Source organism: Oratosquilla oratoria, chromosome 5 (genome assembly GCF_046742065.1).
Source record: "Oratosquilla oratoria isolate Oo_2021 chromosome 5, ASM4674206v1, whole genome shotgun sequence".
NCBI classification, from domain to species: domain Eukaryota; kingdom Metazoa; phylum Arthropoda; class Malacostraca; order Stomatopoda; family Squillidae; genus Oratosquilla; species Oratosquilla oratoria.
In genome coordinates this window covers 18397103-18417102 of record NC_134781.1, presented here as the reverse complement: position 1 = coordinate 18417102, position 20000 = coordinate 18397103, and the positions used below count along the sequence as shown (strand labels likewise).

Genomic DNA, 20000 nt, shown 5'->3' with positions numbered 1-20000 from the left:
TTACAAAGTAATCACATTCCCAGGTACCACCATCCTGATGACGTGTAATTCTCATCTCGGTGGGCAATCCTATTTGCAGATGGTGAAAAATTCCCCAGTTTCTTTGTGCTTTCGTACAAAACAATAATTTCCTATTCGGATGATAACCGCGTGAATGACAATATTTCTACAGTCGACCGAAAGGAAGTAGAACGAAGAAATGATGTCAATGTTGTCTATTATCTCCTATTATTATACTAAGTTTCATCATTTTGATATATGGGATTTACGCGCGCGCGCGCACACACACACACACACACACACACACACACACAAAATTTATACCTTACCCATGCCAACGTCGTTGAAGTCCGAAGGAAGTGGCTCGCTCTCCTTCCTTGCGAAGGTGTTCCTGTTCAGTTTCTTGAGTTTGCCCTCGTTCAGGTTGGGAAAGTCAAACATGGGTTGCCAAATGCTCACTACCTCTTCCGCAGAGAGCCTGTTGGCCTCAAGGTCATCATGAAGGTTCAGCCAGTTCATTCTTGGGTCCTTCCACTCCGTGGTCACCACAAACTCGAGGCTGAAAGCCTGGTCTTTGTCCACGATGTCTAAGAACCGGAGTACCTCGACCGTTGTGGTGAGCCATACCGCGTCTTCGAGAAGATCAGGAGGCCTGTAGTTCCTGTAACCTTGGGGGATGAAGGGAAGAAGGCACCCCACTTCGTCTGAATAGTCAAGGCATTCGTAAGTCCCGTTGCACTGAGAGACCCGTGGTAAGCAATCCCCGTTCGCGCACATGAACTGGTCGACGTCGCAAGCAGAAAGGCTCAGGTTGAGGGAAACTCCTGGATAGTGCTTACACATTGAAGCTTCCAGAGTCCAGGCATGGAGACCAATGGGCGTCATCGTGTCGGATGCCACCAGGAGAGTTGCCAGGGTTGTGTTGGTGCTGGTGTCGAGGAGGACCCAGGTCGGCGGAGGCGAGGTCAAGTAGATCATGTAACCGAAGTACCCGTGGAAGAACGGACGGTCACGGATGTAACCCATGACTTCGAAGAACGTCTGTCCCGGCAAGGACGCACAGAGTCCTCGAAGTCGCAGTGGCATTTCCGGGTTCTTCTCACAGGGCATACACGCCTCCCACCTCCGGGTGCAAGACAGGTCGGCCCACAGGCCGTTGGCCCGGAATACAGCCAGACAGTTTTCTGTCCGTTTCCCGTTCGGTTCACCAGCTAAGAAAGGTTCCTCGACTTTGGCGTTGTCGGATATCCTTCTCCAGTCGCCATCATTTTCGATGTCTGTGGTTCCCAGCCACAGGTAGAAGTTGGACCCACAAAGATCGGCAAACCTCAGCGTGGTCTGATGAAGAATCTGGTTGTCCTCAATGGTCAGGGGTCCGTAGGGGAAGTACCCAGCCCTTGTGCACTGCCTCACCGACCCCGGAAAGTCATACGGAACAGGGAAGACCACAACTTCGAGTTCTCTTTTACACAAAATGTCGTCTCCGATGTTCTCCTCTTTGACCCCAAAGAACTCCATCTCGTCTCTTTCGCTGGACATCACGTTGCCCTGAAGCAAGGACAAACACCTCGCCATAGAAACGACCTCGAAGTCCGTTAAGGTTCTGCTCCATATGTTTAAGTGGGAAACAAAACCCTTAAGGATCTGGTTCTTGGTGAATCCTCCTGACAGAACGTCCTGTTCTTGACCGATTATGACGCTGGCGTTGAGCGAAATGTCTGTGCGGTCGGTGTTTATGAGACCCTCGGACATCTTGACGCCATTAACGAAGGCCTTGTAGAGGCCGTGGTCGAACACGTGGCAGTGGTGAACCCACTGCTGTAGGTTGTAAAACGTTCGGTAATGGAGCGTCTTGTTCTGCGAGTTGTTGTTGTAGAAGAACATCATCGTTCCATCTTCTCGAACTAGAATTGGATGGAATACAATGAAATCACATAAACAGCATTCAATTAACAACATTATCGGGCAAAATTACTTAATTCTAATGGCTTTAGTCAAATGTTTGCCGTCAGGACATTTCATTCTGCCTAGGAAAACTCCCTTGGCAGGAAAGGGATTGGACAATCACGAATAACCCTTTCACTCCTATTCACGTTTGACATATTTGTTCCATCTGTAGCCAGACGATTTTACCCAACCGAAGTTAGAGTTATATCGTATATCATTGAGCTTTCAAATATTCTATCGAAAAAGGACCAAAAATAGGGTGGTTTTGGTTCGGATCTCCGCTCAGAATGTGGTTGGTGAATTTCTCTAACAAATGGAGTTAGAGTGTATATCTTTGGGGCGTTAGTGTCGGTAGAGTCCCTTTAGTTGCGACATGATAAATGACCCAAGGAGCCATTTTGTGGCCAAATAATTTTCGCTCGCACTTATTGTTTGTCCTTGCTATTGATTCTTCGAACCTATTGTGTTTGTTTACTGAATATGCCATGTTTGTGCATTCAGATGCGTCAACAGCCCCTTCGAAGTCCCTTTATACAGACAGTTGCGACAACTCCGGACACGCCGCCATTTTGTGGCCACTGCCGAGTTGTCACGATTTTTTGTATTAAGGAACTCTAGAGTAGTGTAAATGTAGTTGTGTGTCTGCATGCTTATCACTTTTAGTTGCGTTTACGTTGGTAAACTTTTAGTTTCTTTAGTTTTGTTGGGGAAGAGTATGTTTGCATGTACGAATGTCATAAATCCTCCTTCGTCTTGTATTCCGGATTCTTTGATTATTGTGTAATTTGTAATGATTACAAGTAGGGACTGTGAAGTAAATTTAATGTCCTGTATAAATGTCATATGTATAAAATGCTTATCGAAATGATTGCATATCTGCTTATTTGTTTGTTGTCTGTAATTTTGTTATTAAAAACAAAATCAGATTACATTTCTGTTGAAGTATTTCTTAGGAAGGGTTTGGTTGTGCCCAGGCAGTAAGTCTAGCCTGTTATGCACTTTATTATGTTGACGTGTGGTGCAGTAAAAGTGGAGTAATAAGTGGCATTCTGCAGAGTTACATGCGTAACATGTAATGGGTTTGGAGCATTCAGAGCGTAAGGTCCTGGGATTGTCTCAGCGTTACCGACCAGAAGAAGAACACGAGAGAGAGCGAGCGCCGGTATACTGCACTCCTTGTCAGAAGAAAATGAAGAAGGAGAGGAGAGCAAAGAAGGACAAAAAGAAGGAGGAAGAAGAAGAAGGAGAAGAAAAAGAAGAAAATGAAAAAGAAAGATAACAAAAAAAGAGGAAGAGGGAAAAAAAAAGAATGTAAGTGAACTCAAGCCTGTCCCTTCACCGATTCCCACACAAGCCCTAGAGTCTCACACTTACATATGGTGATGTCGTTGTTGCGAATGTCCGAACTCGCGATGGACACGTGGACCTCCATATCCGCCAGGGTCGTGACCTTGACCCAGTAACAGACGCTGACCTCTGACGCCGAGGGGGGAAGGTCAGCCGTCTGGGTCATGTTATACCTGCAGTAATAAATAAAATACACAAACAATTAAATTAATACACAGATAAGCATGTAAATAATCGTATACGTGAATACATATCTGCATGCAAACAATAAAAGTAAATACATCAATAAAAATAAAGATATCAAGAAATTAAAGGGAAACCGACAGGGTTAACGTTTTCCATAAATTGGACAGGGAAATTTTTATTAATAATAAATAGATAAATTGAATGCCTATTTTCTTTTCAATCCCGCCCTTATTAAGCAGTCCCACAATAAAAACCATCTCCCCGTGAAAGGTATTTCAAAATTCGCGCCAGGTAAAACACGGTTGATGACGTCAATCCTAGAATGACTGTCGGGGCGCGCTGTTATGGTTTTTTCTTGGCGCCTCGTAATAAAATGAGATTTTTTTTTTTTTTTTCTTCAAATGGTATTGTCTGATTTGGGTAATTAATAAATATGAACAAAACAACTGAAAGGCACGAAGTTTTACCGTCAACATATCGGTTCCTCTTTAAAGAGAAAAAATGTATATATATATAATATATATATATATATATATATATATATATATATATATATGCAATAAAAAACACTGAGAACGTGTGTTCACAAATGCGTAAGTAACCACTAGGAAAAGAAAACTAATGAAGCAGAGCGCTTTCGTGTAATTACATCTTCAGTGCAATGTAATTACACGAAAGCGCTCTGCTTCGTTAGTTTACTTTTCGTATATATATATATATATATATATATTATATATATATACATATAAATACATATATATGTAAACATACTCGTATTCCTGTGTGTGTGTGTGTGTGTGTGTGTGTGTGTGTGTGTGTGTGTGTGTGTGTGTGTGTGTGTGTGTGTGTGTGTGTGTGTGTGTGTGTGTGTGTGTGTGTGTGTGTGTGTGTGTGTGTGTGTGTGCCACCAGAAGTCCTTACGCCTTAAAAGGTGGGGTGGTCGAGTCAAAGAAAACGAAGTTACAGCTTGAAAAATACAACAATATTATCACCTAATACACAAATGAATAAACAAATAAGTATATAAGTAGATATATAAAGTCCTTCAAAATCTATCTAAAAATATCAACGATAACGAAACGTATAATTATGCTTATATCGATCTGGAGTTAAGAAAATAATAACAATAAAAGATAAAGTGATAAACAAACATATATATATATATATATATATATATATATATATATATATATACATATTATATATATATATATATATATATGTTTACATCCCAAACGTCCGATCCCTGCTATACGTATCAATACATCAAAGCTAACACAGCCCATGCGTGTTTTACTCACCTTATTAACAACAAAGTATATATACAACTCAAATTAACGATAAATCACCTTTATTGATACCAATGATATACGATCTAAGTATGAATGTTAGGCCTATTGTGCATCAAGCATGATTACATGTGCCAACATTATACGTCTCATATGAAATATGGCATAGATTCGAATAGACAACAAATAATATGTAGGTACGCACTCAGACCATACAGTGTGTGTGTGTGTGTATTCACCATGGTCTTTAGATCACGTGTTAGACTCGTGATTGGCAGCTATTTCCCTCCCGGAAGAGGGCTCAGAGCTCAAATGACCGATCTATGGGTAATGATGTGACCTCACACGCACACACACACACCCAACTCCCCGCCAACAAGAGTTGGGGTAATGACTCGAAGCGCAGCGATACTGAAATTATTTCAGCCCTGGTCGAGATTCGAACCCGGACCGCCTTAGGTGTAAAAGAAGGTCTTAGACAATTGACATCCTTGTCTTACGGTAATAGAAAAAAACGTACTTTGTACTACACATATACATAATAATTATTTTCCCTAAAAGTCAAACGTCGTTATTCAATTTATTTTGCCCACCTTAAGATTATATATATATATATATATATATATATATATATATATATATATATATATATTATATTATATATATTATATATATATATACATATATATATATATATATATATATATATATATATATATATATATATATATGTACATTCGCATTCCAGATAAGGAATGACTGCTTATATTATATATATAATATATATATATATATATATATATATATATATATATATATATAAAATGGATGTTTCGTGGCATGCTGGCCGATTAACTCCTCCATTTCTTGTAACTATTTACGCTTCACTGTTAATTCGACAAACAGTAACCATTAAATGTTCTAGAGACAGTTTGCAACCGTCTAGAACCAAGAACATTTCAAAGTGTCGTGTTTTTCATTATAGCTTTTTGTCAAGATTAAAGCAAAACCTATACTCCGCAGTCTGGAGTCGAGGAGTGCAAAGATACACAGAAGATTCGGAGGCGGTTATGAGCAATGGAAAGTGTTCTCTTCTACTGCCGAGGTGCCGTGCGAAAATAAAACAAAGAAAAAATCAGGATAACAAAAGAACAAGAAAATTATAGAGAAAAAAAGGTAGAAAAATAAAAATAAATATATGAAAAAGAAGCGACAGAAACGAAAAAGAAAATATTAGAAAAAAAAAATCAGGATAACAAAAGAACAAGAAAATAATAGAGAAGAATAAAGAAAAAAGAAAAAGATCGGGAAAATAAAAATATGAAAAAGAAACGAAAAAAGAAAAAAGAAAAAAGAGAAAGATTATAAAAATATGGACATAAAAAAATCCCACACCCACCTGAGGAAAACGTCGTCCCTCGGAGGTTGCCAAATGTCCGGCTGGAGAGCAAAGATGCGCGCGCCATCTGCAAAGAGGGTTTCCAGCTGGGATGAGACTGACACGTCATCAGGATGAAGTAAATACATGGAAATTGAATGAAAAAGCACCTGGTAGCACTTTTTTTTTTATCTGACCTAATTATGGACCAAAAGGTCTCCTGTCGGCATGCTCCGCCTTTGTAATCCTTTGATCTGTTTTCATGTGCCCCCCTCCTACACTCCGATAACAAAGTAGTATATGGAGTTCATATAAAAAATAATAACAATAACTGATGTGAACATTACAATTGTCATCCTAACTTGTTTCTAACCTGTCAGAGACGGGGATCCTTCACAAGTATCTATCCTAACTGTTGCCATGCGATTGAAATGCGGTACTGCCAAGGACTCGAACCCAGCATCCGGCCTTTGATAGCTTAGAATTAAAGTGTATTGTGGTTGTTAAAATGTATCTCTAATCACTGGGACCCATTTAGTGTTGTACATATATATATATATATAACACAGGAAACCCACAGTCGGAGAAAATAAACTTCGAATAAAGAGGAATCCTATATTTCGGCTATCAACTGTAGCCCTCTTCAGGAAAGGCTACAGTTGATAGCCGAAATATAGAATTCTTCTTTATTCGAAGTTTATTTTCTCCGACTGTGGGTTTCCTGTGTGTTATTTACAAATGTGCTACTACATTTCTGTTTAGATATATATATATATATATATATATATATATATATATATATATATATCACATATATACATACATTCATACATACATACATACACACACACACACACACACACACACACACGAGTATATATGTAAACAGTAAACAGCGAGGTCCTTTTTGTTCACTTCAGTCTGACGTCAGGCGATTTTATTCACAGGAAACACCATGATGTGGGGACGGATCCTTTATGACGTTCCACTTGTTAGAGGTTTACCGCGTCGTTGATCAAACTCTAACAAGCGAAATGTACTAATAAAAGGCTCCGTTCCCACCTGGCGGTTTTTTTTCTTTCTTTTTTAAGACTCATCGCCAACTGCCAATTGCTTACGATTTTATTCAGTCGAAAGTGTCTCGAGCCTTGTAGGGCTTTGAGGTGAAAGAAAAGATTCTGTCTGGGTATATACGTCGGGTGGGTGGTAGATTGTGATGAATTCTTAACGAGCAATCAAGTGGAGTACAAAAAACTTAAGTTTGAAGGTGCCCCTTGCATGATGAAAGTGCTTCCATTTATATAAACTCGAATGCACCGTAGAACACCAAGGGGAGATTACATATCGTATACAACTGCACACATACACACGCACGCACACATACACACTCTCAAACACATACATATAAACAGATGGAAAATGTTGTATGTGTCTGCATATTGTATAAATCTGCACACACACACACACACACACACACACACACACGTTCCCATAGATACATTAAAACAGATATCTGCATATCATATAAAATTGAACACACACACACACACACACACACACACGTTACCATAGATACATAAAAACAGATACACACCTTTGTATGTGCTTGTATATTGCATAAAGCTACACACACAAAAATACACACCTTCCCATATACATAAAAATAGATACACGACTTTGCACGATTACTGGAGAATAAGGAGATATAGCCTAAGTTGTAACGATACATAAATTTGATGTCAGACATGATACATGGAGAACATGGGCCAGGACCCCACGAGCGTTGCTCTTTTGTTTTACATGGCAATTCTGTAAAAGCTGTTAGGTAAATGGGCACACACATATACCCAAATCAATAATTCACGCCAATTTTTCAACAAATCCCGTTCGCATCATTTCCAGAATATATTGCAAAAGTTCAGAACATTTGGTATAACGATCATCAAAGAACTCCCTCGACCCCAGGATAATCCATTCATCCATTGGAGGGGTAATACAGCGTACTCAGTCTGTATACAAGACAATGAAGTCCTAAAGCATATCCGACATACGTTGGGTCTGAAACTGTTATTAAGGTGAAAGGGTGTAGGGAGAGGGGGGATGAGGAGAGGGAGGGGGAGGAGAAGGGGGCAACTGTTACATCATTAGATCTTCCATCATTCGCAAATTAATTTCGAAGAACTTATCATACGCAACGTTTATGCCTCAGCTATTAGAAATATGATGGTGTTTTCAACTGAAGTGATGGATCTACTAAACACATATCATAAGGGGACACTTCTTCGCGGTTACAGTAATCCTTTCTGAATAAAAAAAAAATCAAAGAATAACTAAAATTTAAATGGCTCCCGGCTGTCTTTTAATGAACCCGGGTGTCCCGGCTGTCTTTTAATGAACCCGGGTGTCCCGGCTGTCTTTTAATGAACCCGGGTGTATGTTTGTCCCCCACTGAACCGGCAAAAAGGGACAGGTGTGTAATAAAAGTTTTAACCGTTAAAAAAGGAAGGCAACAAATCTTACGATTAGATCACCAGGAACAATGCCTTTAGAAACCGAAGCCGACAAAAAGAAGCGCCAAAGACATTTTTGGAAGTGGGTTACAGGTACTCGGAAAATTTCAAAAGCCGCTTTACAAAATGATAAGAGTTTGAGTTGCCGACTACGGAATGAACATGCCCAAATTTTTCCAAGCTCATACCAGGCTGTCAAAAATTTGTGTGTTAAGGAACTTGTGCGGGAATTTCATCGAAATGTGATTAAGTTCAATGATTCCCTACGAAACAACAAAGATTTTCAAGTGAAGCGAAGCGAGCAGCGCCGCAGGTCAAGCACCCACGGCGCAGCCGTGGCTGGCGAAGCCAGGTGCTTGTGAAAAAAAAAATCATACTTCCATTCTTTGCTTCATTCCTCATATCCATTATTGTAACACCAACCATATTTCTCAAACACTTTACCTCAAAAAACAGTCTTTTCGGCTCCTTTGATATTTCAAGTATCAAGTGCCTATTACTAGGCACAGTCACCCTTCATACAATTTTCATTTTGCATTAATCCCCAGATATCTATTTCTCGTGATATTTCTCATTCCACCCAGATATTTACTCGCTTTCTTTAGCCTATCATTTACCTATGCATCTCCTTCTCCATTCACCACTATATGAGGCTCCAGATACTACCAATCCACTTCCCCCAGTGTGATACCCTCCACACCCAATGTGATACCGTCATCATTATTTATAAATACCACTTTATTTTCCCTCACATTCACTCGTGGTATTCTTCTCTAACACAGTTTTCTAAGCTCGGCCACTAACTGCTTCAGTCTCTCCTTAAAATCAACTACAAACGCAGCGTCCTCTGACTGGTTCACTTTCCGTGTCCTTCCACTTTCGACCACCTAATCCAAACCTCCACCAAACACTTACGACCAGTGTTGCCACTCACAAAATGTAAAAATGCCAAGATGACCCTACGAAAAAATCCAAGAAAATCCAAGGATTATTTTTTATACTGATACTTGCGAAAAACAAGGTGACATGGCTCTTGAAATGGATTGTGGCTTATTTAAAATAGGAAAATAAGCTAGAAGAGGAAGTTCTACTCACCAAATACTTTACAGACAATGGTATTATTGCAGGAAGAAGGATACTGGCATAGGGTCCTCCTCTAATTCCTCATCATCAACATCATCGGCTTCACTATGATATAAAGTTGCTGTGTTACTCTTCTTCCTGGACTCTTCCCTCTCTTTATATCTCATGTGACAGTGACCCAACTTTACATCTTTGATTAATGAAATGGATGGTTCCCACTTTTGGCAAGTCACTTCTTGTCTTGTAATGGCTTGCTTGGCCAATAGACGGTTTGCAACTGTATTTGTGTGTAGTCTGTTGCTTTGCTTAGTTTTAACTTGGTTTATTTGGGAAAAAATTCTTTCAATACATGCAGATGAGTGTGGCAGAGCTAATAAGTTGCACATAAATGTTGCAAGAAGATTAAACTTTTCTTTATTATTCCCATCTTTCACTGAAAGTAAATCATTCCAGAAAACAGTTGCAGACTAACTCATGCCTTTAAGTGTGTCTCTTGCATATAGAAGATCTCGCCATTGCTCTTGCAGCAAATCTAGCTCATCCTCCTTTATCAATGTTGGAAAATGTACTGCAAGTTTTCCAAGAGATTTCAAGTCCCTCTTTGTAGAAAGAGCTTCAGCTGGTTCCACTACCTTTAACATAGCAATGAGGCTATTTTCTTCAAAAGGAAATCTCTTTTTCATCTGCATGCACAATTCTATTAGAAACTGCTTGCAGTCATATCGAAAAAGCTCTTCCTTTTCCTGAAGAGGTTCACTTTCCATTAAACCCTCACATCTGCCACCAAGGCATAAATCTTCCAGACTCTTGTGAAGTGTTTCATCACTGGGGTCGATTTCAGATAGTTTTCTAGACTCAATTACTACATCCTGTACAAATAGACCAAGGATGCTACGATACTTGTCAGAAATCGTAGAGTAGAGGGTTCCAAGTTTGAAGTGCTGGGACTGAAATTCGACATTCATACTGTCAACTTTGGTCAAAATGTAGTTAAAAAATACCAACATATGCTTAGTTCCACGAGTTGTCATTACCTTATAGATCTGACCTGCTCCATCAACTTTATCTGTTCTTGATTCACTTTGAAAGAACAAACTCAGTGCACCCCATTGTTCTAAAACTCTAGACACCACCATGCCTCTTGACAGCCATCTCGTTTGTGATAATTTTAGCATCCTATGCTTTGGAGCGTGAAGTACTTCTTGAATAAGTCGAAACTCATGATTTCGTTTGCTGCTTCGTGAAAAATAGCAACATACATCTTTCAAAAAAGACTCTAACCAAGAAGGCAACTTACTGCTTGCATGGCTGGCACACAATGCAAATGAATGGCATATGCATCCAAAGACAAAAACAGAGGGAAATTCTTTCTTTAGAAAGGCCTGGAAACCATTATTTGCCCCCAGCATGGTCGAACATTTGTCAGAGACAAATCCAATTATATTCTCCATTGGAATTCCCTTAGAGCTGAAAACCTCTTTAATTAACTGCACTATATAACCCCTTTGCAGAACCATCCTTGACTTCCACAGTATCCAAAAGTGCATCCGTTACTTTTGATCTTTTCTTATCATAAAACCTTACAACCAAAGCCAAAATCTGGGAAACTGACACATCAGTACTTTCATCTATTATAAGTGAAAACTTATTTTCTTTGCATATGTCAACAATTTCCTGGCATTCATTCCATGCGATACCATCTTGTATTATATATGAAGCCTTTGTTTTCTTTAAGGTAACATCTTTGGCAATTTCACTGTCAGAGAAAGCTTTCCTGAGAACATCCACTAAATGATCTGCCTGGTGGAATGGCATGTTGTGTTCTGCCATAAATCCTGAAATGAGTAGTTCAGCTTTTGCAACTTTATCTTGATGACCTAGTCCAGGTACTTTTTTAAAATGCTGCTCAATACTTACAGTTTTCTTTTTGGCATTGAAATTTTTTACATGCTTCATGGAAACTTTGTGTGCCATCAGAGACGACTTATTGCAATTCTTGAGTTTGCTGCTACATACAGTACACAAGACAGTATATTTGTCAGCAGGATCTGGTTGCACCCAATCTTTCAGTTCATCATCCTCCATCCATTCCTTTCTAAATGCCTGCTGATACCACGTCACTTTCGCTTTTCTCTTTGGTGGGGTAACATCACCACTATACCCTGGTTCTTCAGAGTCACTCATAATGATTTCTAATTAAATCATGTAGGGTTGAATAACTATCCACAGGTCTCACATACCACACACGCACGACTAATTAGCTAGAGAGGACTGGCGGACTAGGAGAGAAACGTCTCAAACGTATTGAACGTGTTATGGACGCGTCAACTCATAGAAGACAACTTAGTTGGCAAGTCGTGATTTCCAGCCTTAACTTTTCAACAATCTCATGAATTAAAATTTAAAACTTAATTTGTCCTTTGTTGTTAACATAGTGTACCTCATACTTTAGTGGCAAAGAGAATATTCTATTATTAAACTAATATTTTAAGCAATTGTCTACAATTTGGCGAAAAAATCCAAGATTTGTTCATTTTTTACAGTTTATTTCCAAGATTCCAAGATGATGGCAAAAATGCCAAGATATTGGGAAAAAAGCCAAGGAGTGGCCACACTGATCACGACCCACGTTGAACAACCATGGCGACAGCACGGAACCCCGAGGCAGCCCCTCACTTACCTCGGACCTTTTATTTTCTTCATTCCCGACCCTGACACATGTCCTACTCTTCTTGCTTTCTCTGAGGCAAAAACACAATGTTTTAGGTGAAGTGGATGCAGAAAGATGGACATAATAGAAACAGATCGCGCCATAAGAAAGAGGACGAGAGAACACAAGGACGAGGTAAGAAACAAGAGGATGAGGGACTCCTTGATAAAACAAGTAGACTAACAACAACACCTTTCTGAAACATCACAATGTCTGGTGGGGTGGGCTTGCAACTTGTTCCAGTCAAACCCACCTAGTCCGCTGCATGGACAGCCAAGGTGCGTTGCAAACGAAGTACGAACACGTCGAGCCATGCTGGTGAGAACCTTCAGCGGACTTTCCCTGTAGACATCTGGAATTTTCTTTCCTTCTTCCAGGATGACCGACTACCCTTTTTCAGCGGCGGATTTCGAGAGGCCGAGAATGGATGTAGTTGTTTTGGGGTAAGGACACTAAGTAGTGGTGAGATCAATAATGAGGGTTATATCTACTATTCGGGACGCAGCGATGGAGCCCCAACTCGCGAAAGCCGCCGTAGGCATATATCTAGCAGACTACAGCACGCCGTTATACAGGTTCCCCTATCCAAAGAGTGCATAATGCTAGTAAGGCTGAGGTACATCTTAGGCTTCATATCTCTTATAGCATTATATGCTCCTACGAAGGCGTATGACTTAAAAGAGACATTCTACGTCAAGCTTGAATCTATTGTCGATCAATGGCTGCCACGGGACAGGTTTGTTGTTTTGGGCGGTTTCAGTGATGTCGCAGGAACCGACAGAGCTAGCTATGAAGAATGTATTGACCCTATGGCTCTGGACAAGGAACATTAAATTTTCTCTTGAATTTTGCAAAGTTCATGGCTACTGGTTCCTGGTTCTAGAGACAAAAAATACACCACAACATCCCGTCTCCGTAAAACGACAACATATTGGCGCGCTTGCGGTGTATCCATTCTGAGTTTTTGAAAAACTTAATAACGATAGTATCATTCGTTTCTGGAGGCCATTTGGGCCGAGAATCGAGTAATGCATTCTATTTATGCTACATACAGGCGATTTTATGGAGGTGCGGGACAAACTCTGTCCTGATGGAGACCCTATTCTGGCCAAAGGTCCGATCCAGGTACCACGAAAACACTATGATCACTGGAAAATATTAGTGTAATATATTCTATATATTCGCCTACTATGACAAAATGTGAAGTTTGAATGATTCCATACATTTGTCCAACACGGTGGCCAATGACCGAGTTTGTGATACCTCAGTGTAACATAAGGAAAGGTTGTTGAATTGATTCCAATGTAGAGTACTTCCTTAAAGGTCTGCACGTACCACATGGATGCAAGGAGAGCCCAATGAAGGGGAGAAGCATAAAAAGGTGATAATGGTGGCAGCGATGGTAGTGTTGAAAGTGTTGGCAGAAGTGATGACAACGTTGTCTGCGACTGTTGTCCTCCACTGGAATCTTGAAGACGTTTTTCCTGGTTCTGCCGCGGGTCTCGCAACAAGACAAACTCGTCATTGTCCTGAAAGACACAAAGAAGATCATCATCATCATCATCATCATTATTATTATATACACACACTTTTCTTAAGGAAATGTTATGACAATCAGTGGTGCCCCAATCATTTTAGTACAATGGCAGTTCGGCCATATTGGGTAAAGGAGACGGTTTGGATTGCAAATGAACGTCTATTGGCAAACATCGTGCTTACAAGGATAGCGGCAGCACCAACAGAAGAACGGTAATGCACATATTATATATATATATATATATATATATATATATATATATATATATATATATATATATATATATATATGGAGAAAGACACGAATCTAGGGCCGAGTTTATTCCTGACCGGGTTCGCTTATAGCTTCTGAAGAAACTCTACGCGAAACCGGTCAGGAATAAACTCGGCCCTAGACCCGTGTCTTTCTCTTCCACTTCCTCAAACCTGTCACAATGTCTTAATATATATATATATATAATATATATATATATATATATTATATATATATACATACACACAAACACACACGTACATATCAACGGCTTTTCCCCCTTGCAAGGGAGGTAGCCATCTCCCACATACTCCACTCCCATTCAGCCCCCTCCTTCCTTCTTATCTTGGCTCCTCCTGGATGAAGGGTCATCCCTGCATCTCGCCTTCTACCCTGGGTCAGAAGCAATGTAGAAAGACACAGCACATCCACAGCAAGGCCGCTTCGTTTAATCGGCGACCCCCTCTCTCCGTCCCCTCATGTAGAGAGAAGACGGGGAGAAATCCCTTCGGGCTGCGTCAAAATAGCATTCAAACATACTCCCTCCCTCCACCCACTCCCTTTCATGCATCACAGCATCATCCATACACGACCATTCTCCACTCATCCCTATCTTCTGTCTTCTCTATTCCTTGCTCAACAGATACTCCCCTCTTCCCCAATACCCCTTTTACCCCATCCATACATCTCATCCTTGGCCCAATTCTTCCACATCTGCCTTCCACATCTCTTTTACTAATCTTTCTTCACTCATTATTTCCATGTGTCCAAACCATCCCAATACTCTTTCATCAACCCTATTTCCCTTTTATTTCTTATTATATACATATATATATATATATATATATATATATATATATATACATATATATATATGTTGATAAATTGTTTAAGACAAATGAGAGAGTGACAGGTGGGGAAGGGTAAACGAAGATGGGCTAAGAATACATTTATTGTTCTTACGTTTCGGTTATTATAACCTTCCTCAGAGAACTTGTTACAGAACATCTTGGTCACAACATTTATACCCGTAGTGGGGGAACTTGTGAAGCTTCGAGTGTCAGGTTTTTTCTAGCGCATTAATTATATTATTAAGAGACTGGCTGCTTTAGATAGGCATATAAATCCTTCTCTGTCGTTATTATATATATTATATATATATATATTTTTTAATAGAAATGTCGCCTTTTACGACTTAAGTGGGAGCACTCGGTGGCAGTATTCTTTTCCCCCACAACAAGGTTCGGCGAAAAAAGGAAATGAACATTCAAAGAAGAAGTACAGAACAGTATTAAGAATGGGGGGACAGCATAACGGAGGGACAGTCGCAGTAAAGTATCATCATTGCTCTATGAATAGAGATTTCCAATATAGGTATATTATATATATATATATATATATATATATATATATATATATATATATATATATTATATATATATATATATATATATATATATATATATATATATATATATATAACAGCAATAAAAAGGGACGAAGTAGAAAATGATGGAACCATTAAGAAAGAACGCTGCATAGTAATGATAATTATACCAGTAATAACAATAATAATTCAATATTACATCGTGTTGCATTGGTCAATCATGGTGACAGGACACAGTTTGGTACATGGTGATGTCAAATTGGAAAAATATGCTCTCATATTCATCAAAATGAATATTTAAACATCGATCTATACAATATTCATTTTTATTGGCTTGAAGTGTAGAAAGATATGAAGTTTTCTTTGATACAATTTCTCTTGAAGGCGGTGCCATAGTATATGTAATATATTCTCTTGTGTATGAGTCATTTGGCCTCGATTATTCTTCATTAGGAAGCGCCTAATCAATATAAGGCGAATTTCGCTTCTACTAAACACTTTTTGGTGCACAGTGTTTGAATTTCGGCCGAGTGAACAGTGACCGGGGGAAAGTGATCCTGAGGACAAAGAGATCCCACATGTCCTGCATAATATTTCCATTGTTATTACTCTATCACTGGCATCATCGGGGGTGGGGGATGGGGGCTTGATGAGGAAAAAAAAGTTGTTCCAAATTTTTTTCTGGCATAGTTTCGCCCTATCTACTAATGTTCCAGAGATCTGATCATTCTGGGTTTACGCATTTGGGTGAAGCGAGGCCCTTCTCGGTGTCCCCTTTCCATTGATGATAAGTGATGACTGGCCATGTCATTAGTTTTATAACCAATTACCCTTGACTCGTCATCCAGGAGGTGCCAAGATAACAGGGAGGGAAGAGGGAAGAGGGGAGTGGAGTATGTAGGCAGGGCCGGCCCTACCATTAGGCGAATCTAGGCGGTCGCCTAGGGCATCAGGCTGAGAGGGGCATCAAGCAGTAATTCCTATTTCGGTACTTTAATAAGCATGGTTTAGTCATTAACCGTCAGGCGTCAGACCAGTAACTAATTGGTTAATTTGCAGAAGCGTTTTGCCAAATTTCCCCTATTTTTCTTATTTTTCAATTCAGTAGGGACAGGGTGAGATAAGGTAACCCCGACAGAGAGAAAACACCGATCGAATGCTCTGGTAGAAACACTGTTTCAAATATCGCGCCACCACTCCCCACTAACACAGCTGATATCCTACGGGAACACCGAACACACGCCAGTCGCCAGCATTCAACTCCCGCCAACGCAACGGCTGTGTTTATGAAGTAAGAAAATTGGGTTGTTTAGATTTTCGATGTTATTTTTTAAAGTTCTTAAATAGTGTTCCACGTCGGTGAATATAGCGTGATTGTATTGCGTTATGTTTCATTACAATACTTACCCATATTGATATGTTATAGAGTGAAACCAAAGGTAGAGGGGAGATTCAAATTGAGGTTGGAATGTGAGGTTGGAAACCGACCATAAAAATGTTTGGAAATATCGATGTGTGAAAATTTGATATTAGGCTAGACTATATATAATTTGAAATACTTGGAAAAACATAAGGTATTATTATAGTTTCTTCCTCGTTTCAACAACGGTAATTTTCACATACACCATCGGATAATCATCATTATTCGAAGCATTTTCTTCTCTATACTTAATGGGAAAAATCACGTTTAACATCACTAGCACTTACTGAAAATCTTGGGTCAGGTTAGGTTAGGTTAGGTTAGATTAGATTAGATTAGGTTAGGTATAGTTAGGCTAATTACCTTTAGCTCAGGTTAGGTTAGGTTTGTGAACACCAGGTGATTAAAAAAGAAATGAAACAAAAAATAAAATAAAAAATAAAATAAATAGCCATTTCCCCCAGAAACGACAGTCATATTCGTTCATAGCACACTAAAATCTACCAGAAAAAATATATTTCAATCAAAGTTTCCGAGTCGGGGAAGAAACTATAAATTTACCAAACATAATAAAAAGTGACTAATTATGTATATTACTATTAACATGAATATATATGGTTGTGGTGGTGAACTAGGCCTAGTGTGTTTAACCCTTATATGAAAAGGAATAAACCCTAAAGAGGAATATATCTAAACTGTCTATACGGTATATACTCCAATGGAATGCATTAATTGATATTTATTAAGATTTGTCTAATAGGAATTAACAATAATACTCCTCCCAATTTGTGCTTTTCAGATGAGTAATAGAAAGCAGCCCTCAGGGGCGCAAAATCGCAAACGCAAAGCAGAACAAGTAAAGGCAGTAGGAAAACAAGAGGGTTCTTTTTTAAGTATCTAAGTAGAGAAAAAACAAGCGAAAATGGTGGTAAATCAGCAGGTAGTACCAATATTGAACCCACTGCAACTTTAAACACAGACTGTAAAGTAGATGTTGCACAGACTTCTGTTGGAGAAAAAGCTGATGGTATTGAACCTGCTGCTGTATCTGACATTGGAATTAGTGATGTGAATTGTGGAGATCCAGCAACTTGGCCTGACACATGCAATAATGTTTTGCGACAACTGCTTGTACAACATGGACCACAGCACATTTCTTCATACAACTTCCCCAAGGATTCTAAGAACAGAAGATTTTCCCCTATACATTACAAAAGAAGACTGAGTAATGGTGAGGAAGTATGCCGTGACTGGTTGGTTTATTCAACTTCGAAAGATGTTATGTTTTGTTTTTGCTGTAAATTATTTTCCTCCAAACCTAACGTTTCTCTGCATAAAAAAGGTTCTAATGATTGGCAGAATACCACAGCAATTCTTTCTGTTCATGAAAGAAGCACGGAACATATCGACAACTATCAAACCTGGCGTGAACTTGAACTACGATTGAAACAAGGAAAAACCATTGATCATATTGAACAGCAGAGTTTGAAGCAGGAAGAAAAGTACTGGCAAAATTTTTTGGAACGTTTGATTGCGTTGTCTAGGGTTCTTGCTGTACAGAACTTAGCATTTAGAGGAACAAATGAGAGCCTCTACAGTCCCAACAATGGAAATTTTTTAAAGTTGGTTGAATTTCTAGCTTTATTTGATCCAGTCATGAATGAACATTTACGTAGAATTAAAAACAAAGAGACTATGGTGCACTATCTGGGAAAAAGGATCCAAAATGAACTTATACAACTGCTGGCAAGTGCAATTAAAGAGAAAATTTTGGCCGAAGTAAAGCTTGCAAAATATTTCTCAATTATATCAGATTGTACACCTGATATCAGCCACATAGAGCAACTGACAACGATTCTTCGATATGTAGATATTAAAAAAGAGCCAGAGGTTAGTTAGCATCAAGTTTGCATCAAAGAAAGTTTTTTAAGCTTTGTTCCATTAAAAGAAACTACTGGAGCTTTCATGACTGAAACATTGGTGGATGAGCTTCAAAATGTGGGGTTGCAGAAAGACAATTTACGTGGTCAAGGGAGCAACATGAAAGGAAAACACAACGGTGTTCAGCAGAGAGTGCTTGATATGAATCCACGTGCCTTTTTTGCTCCTTGCAGTGCACACTCATTAAACTTGGTGGTGAATGATGCTGTCAAACTTTGTCTTCAAGCTACAATTTTTTTTTTGGCATAGTACAACATCTGTATAATTTTTTCTCAATCTCAACTCATCGATGGCAGGTTTTGGTCAGTATCATGAAAGACTTAACCATCAAACCTTTAAGTGAGACCAGGTGGGAAAGTCGGATTGATGCTCTTAAACCCCTCAGATATCATCTTGCTGACATATATGATGCTTTACTTGAAATTTATGAAGACACAAACCTTAAAGGGTCATCTGGAAGTTCGACCCGGGTTGAAGCCAAGGAGTTAGCTGATGCTGTTTCCAAATATGAGTTTGTTGTTTCACTTGTCACATGGTATAACATCCTGTTTGAAGTCAATATTACCAGCAAGCATTTTCAAGATAAAGATGCTGATTTAAATTCAGCTACCAAACAGTTGGAAGCAACAAAAAGCTACCTTCTGAGCTGTAGATGTGATGATGGTTTTCAAAAAGTTCTGGTTGATGCTACAGAGGTGGCTCAAGATTTGGAAATAGAGCCACAATTTGAGAAAAAACAATCACGAAAACGGCGAAAGAAGCGTCTATTTGATTATGAAGCACATGAGGAATCACTAGAAGACCCCAGCCAAACGTTTAAAGTAGAATTTTATTATAGCGTTCTTGACATGGCCATACAGTCAGTAGAAGAAAGATTTCACCAGCTACATTCCTACAAAGCAATATTTGGCTTCTTATATGACATCCATGGAATAAAAAATGCACCAAACGCAGATATTCTTCATGACTGCCAAAATTTAGAAAAGTCATTAACACACAATGGGCATCACGAC

The 20000-nt window shown here is 39.1% G+C and overlaps 2 protein-coding genes across 2 annotated transcripts in view; one reads left to right on the top strand and one right to left on the bottom strand.

Moving 5' to 3' along the window:
* LOC143025389 (uncharacterized) overlaps nucleotides 1-20000 on the bottom strand; it is a 409442-nt gene that overhangs the window by 4887 nt on the left and 384555 nt on the right. Inside the window, exons 3-6 of the mRNA XM_076184968.1 lie at nucleotides 13786-13979; nucleotides 6169-6235; nucleotides 3322-3467; nucleotides 330-1904 (exon numbers count right to left, since the gene is read on the bottom strand). Of these exons, the coding sequence (XP_076041083.1) occupies nucleotides 330-1904; nucleotides 3322-3467; nucleotides 6169-6235; nucleotides 13786-13975 (1978 nt within the window). The 5' untranslated portion in view covers nucleotides 13976-13979. The remainder of the gene's footprint in view (nucleotides 1-329; nucleotides 1905-3321; nucleotides 3468-6168; nucleotides 6236-13785; nucleotides 13980-20000) is intronic.
* The window catches only part of LOC143025683 (zinc finger MYM-type protein 1-like), a 10783-nt gene continuing 4875 nt past the window's right edge, over nucleotides 14093-20000 (top strand). Inside the window, exons 1-6 of the mRNA XM_076185683.1 lie at nucleotides 14093-14199; nucleotides 16732-16741; nucleotides 17846-17902; nucleotides 18049-18285; nucleotides 18406-18936; nucleotides 19284-20000. The exon at nucleotides 19284-20000 is cut by the window's right edge and continues 350 nt beyond it. Coding sequence (XP_076041798.1) covers nucleotides 14093-14199; nucleotides 16732-16741; nucleotides 17846-17902; nucleotides 18049-18285; nucleotides 18406-18936; nucleotides 19284-20000 — 1659 coding nt within the window. The remainder of the gene's footprint in view (nucleotides 14200-16731; nucleotides 16742-17845; nucleotides 17903-18048; nucleotides 18286-18405; nucleotides 18937-19283) is intronic.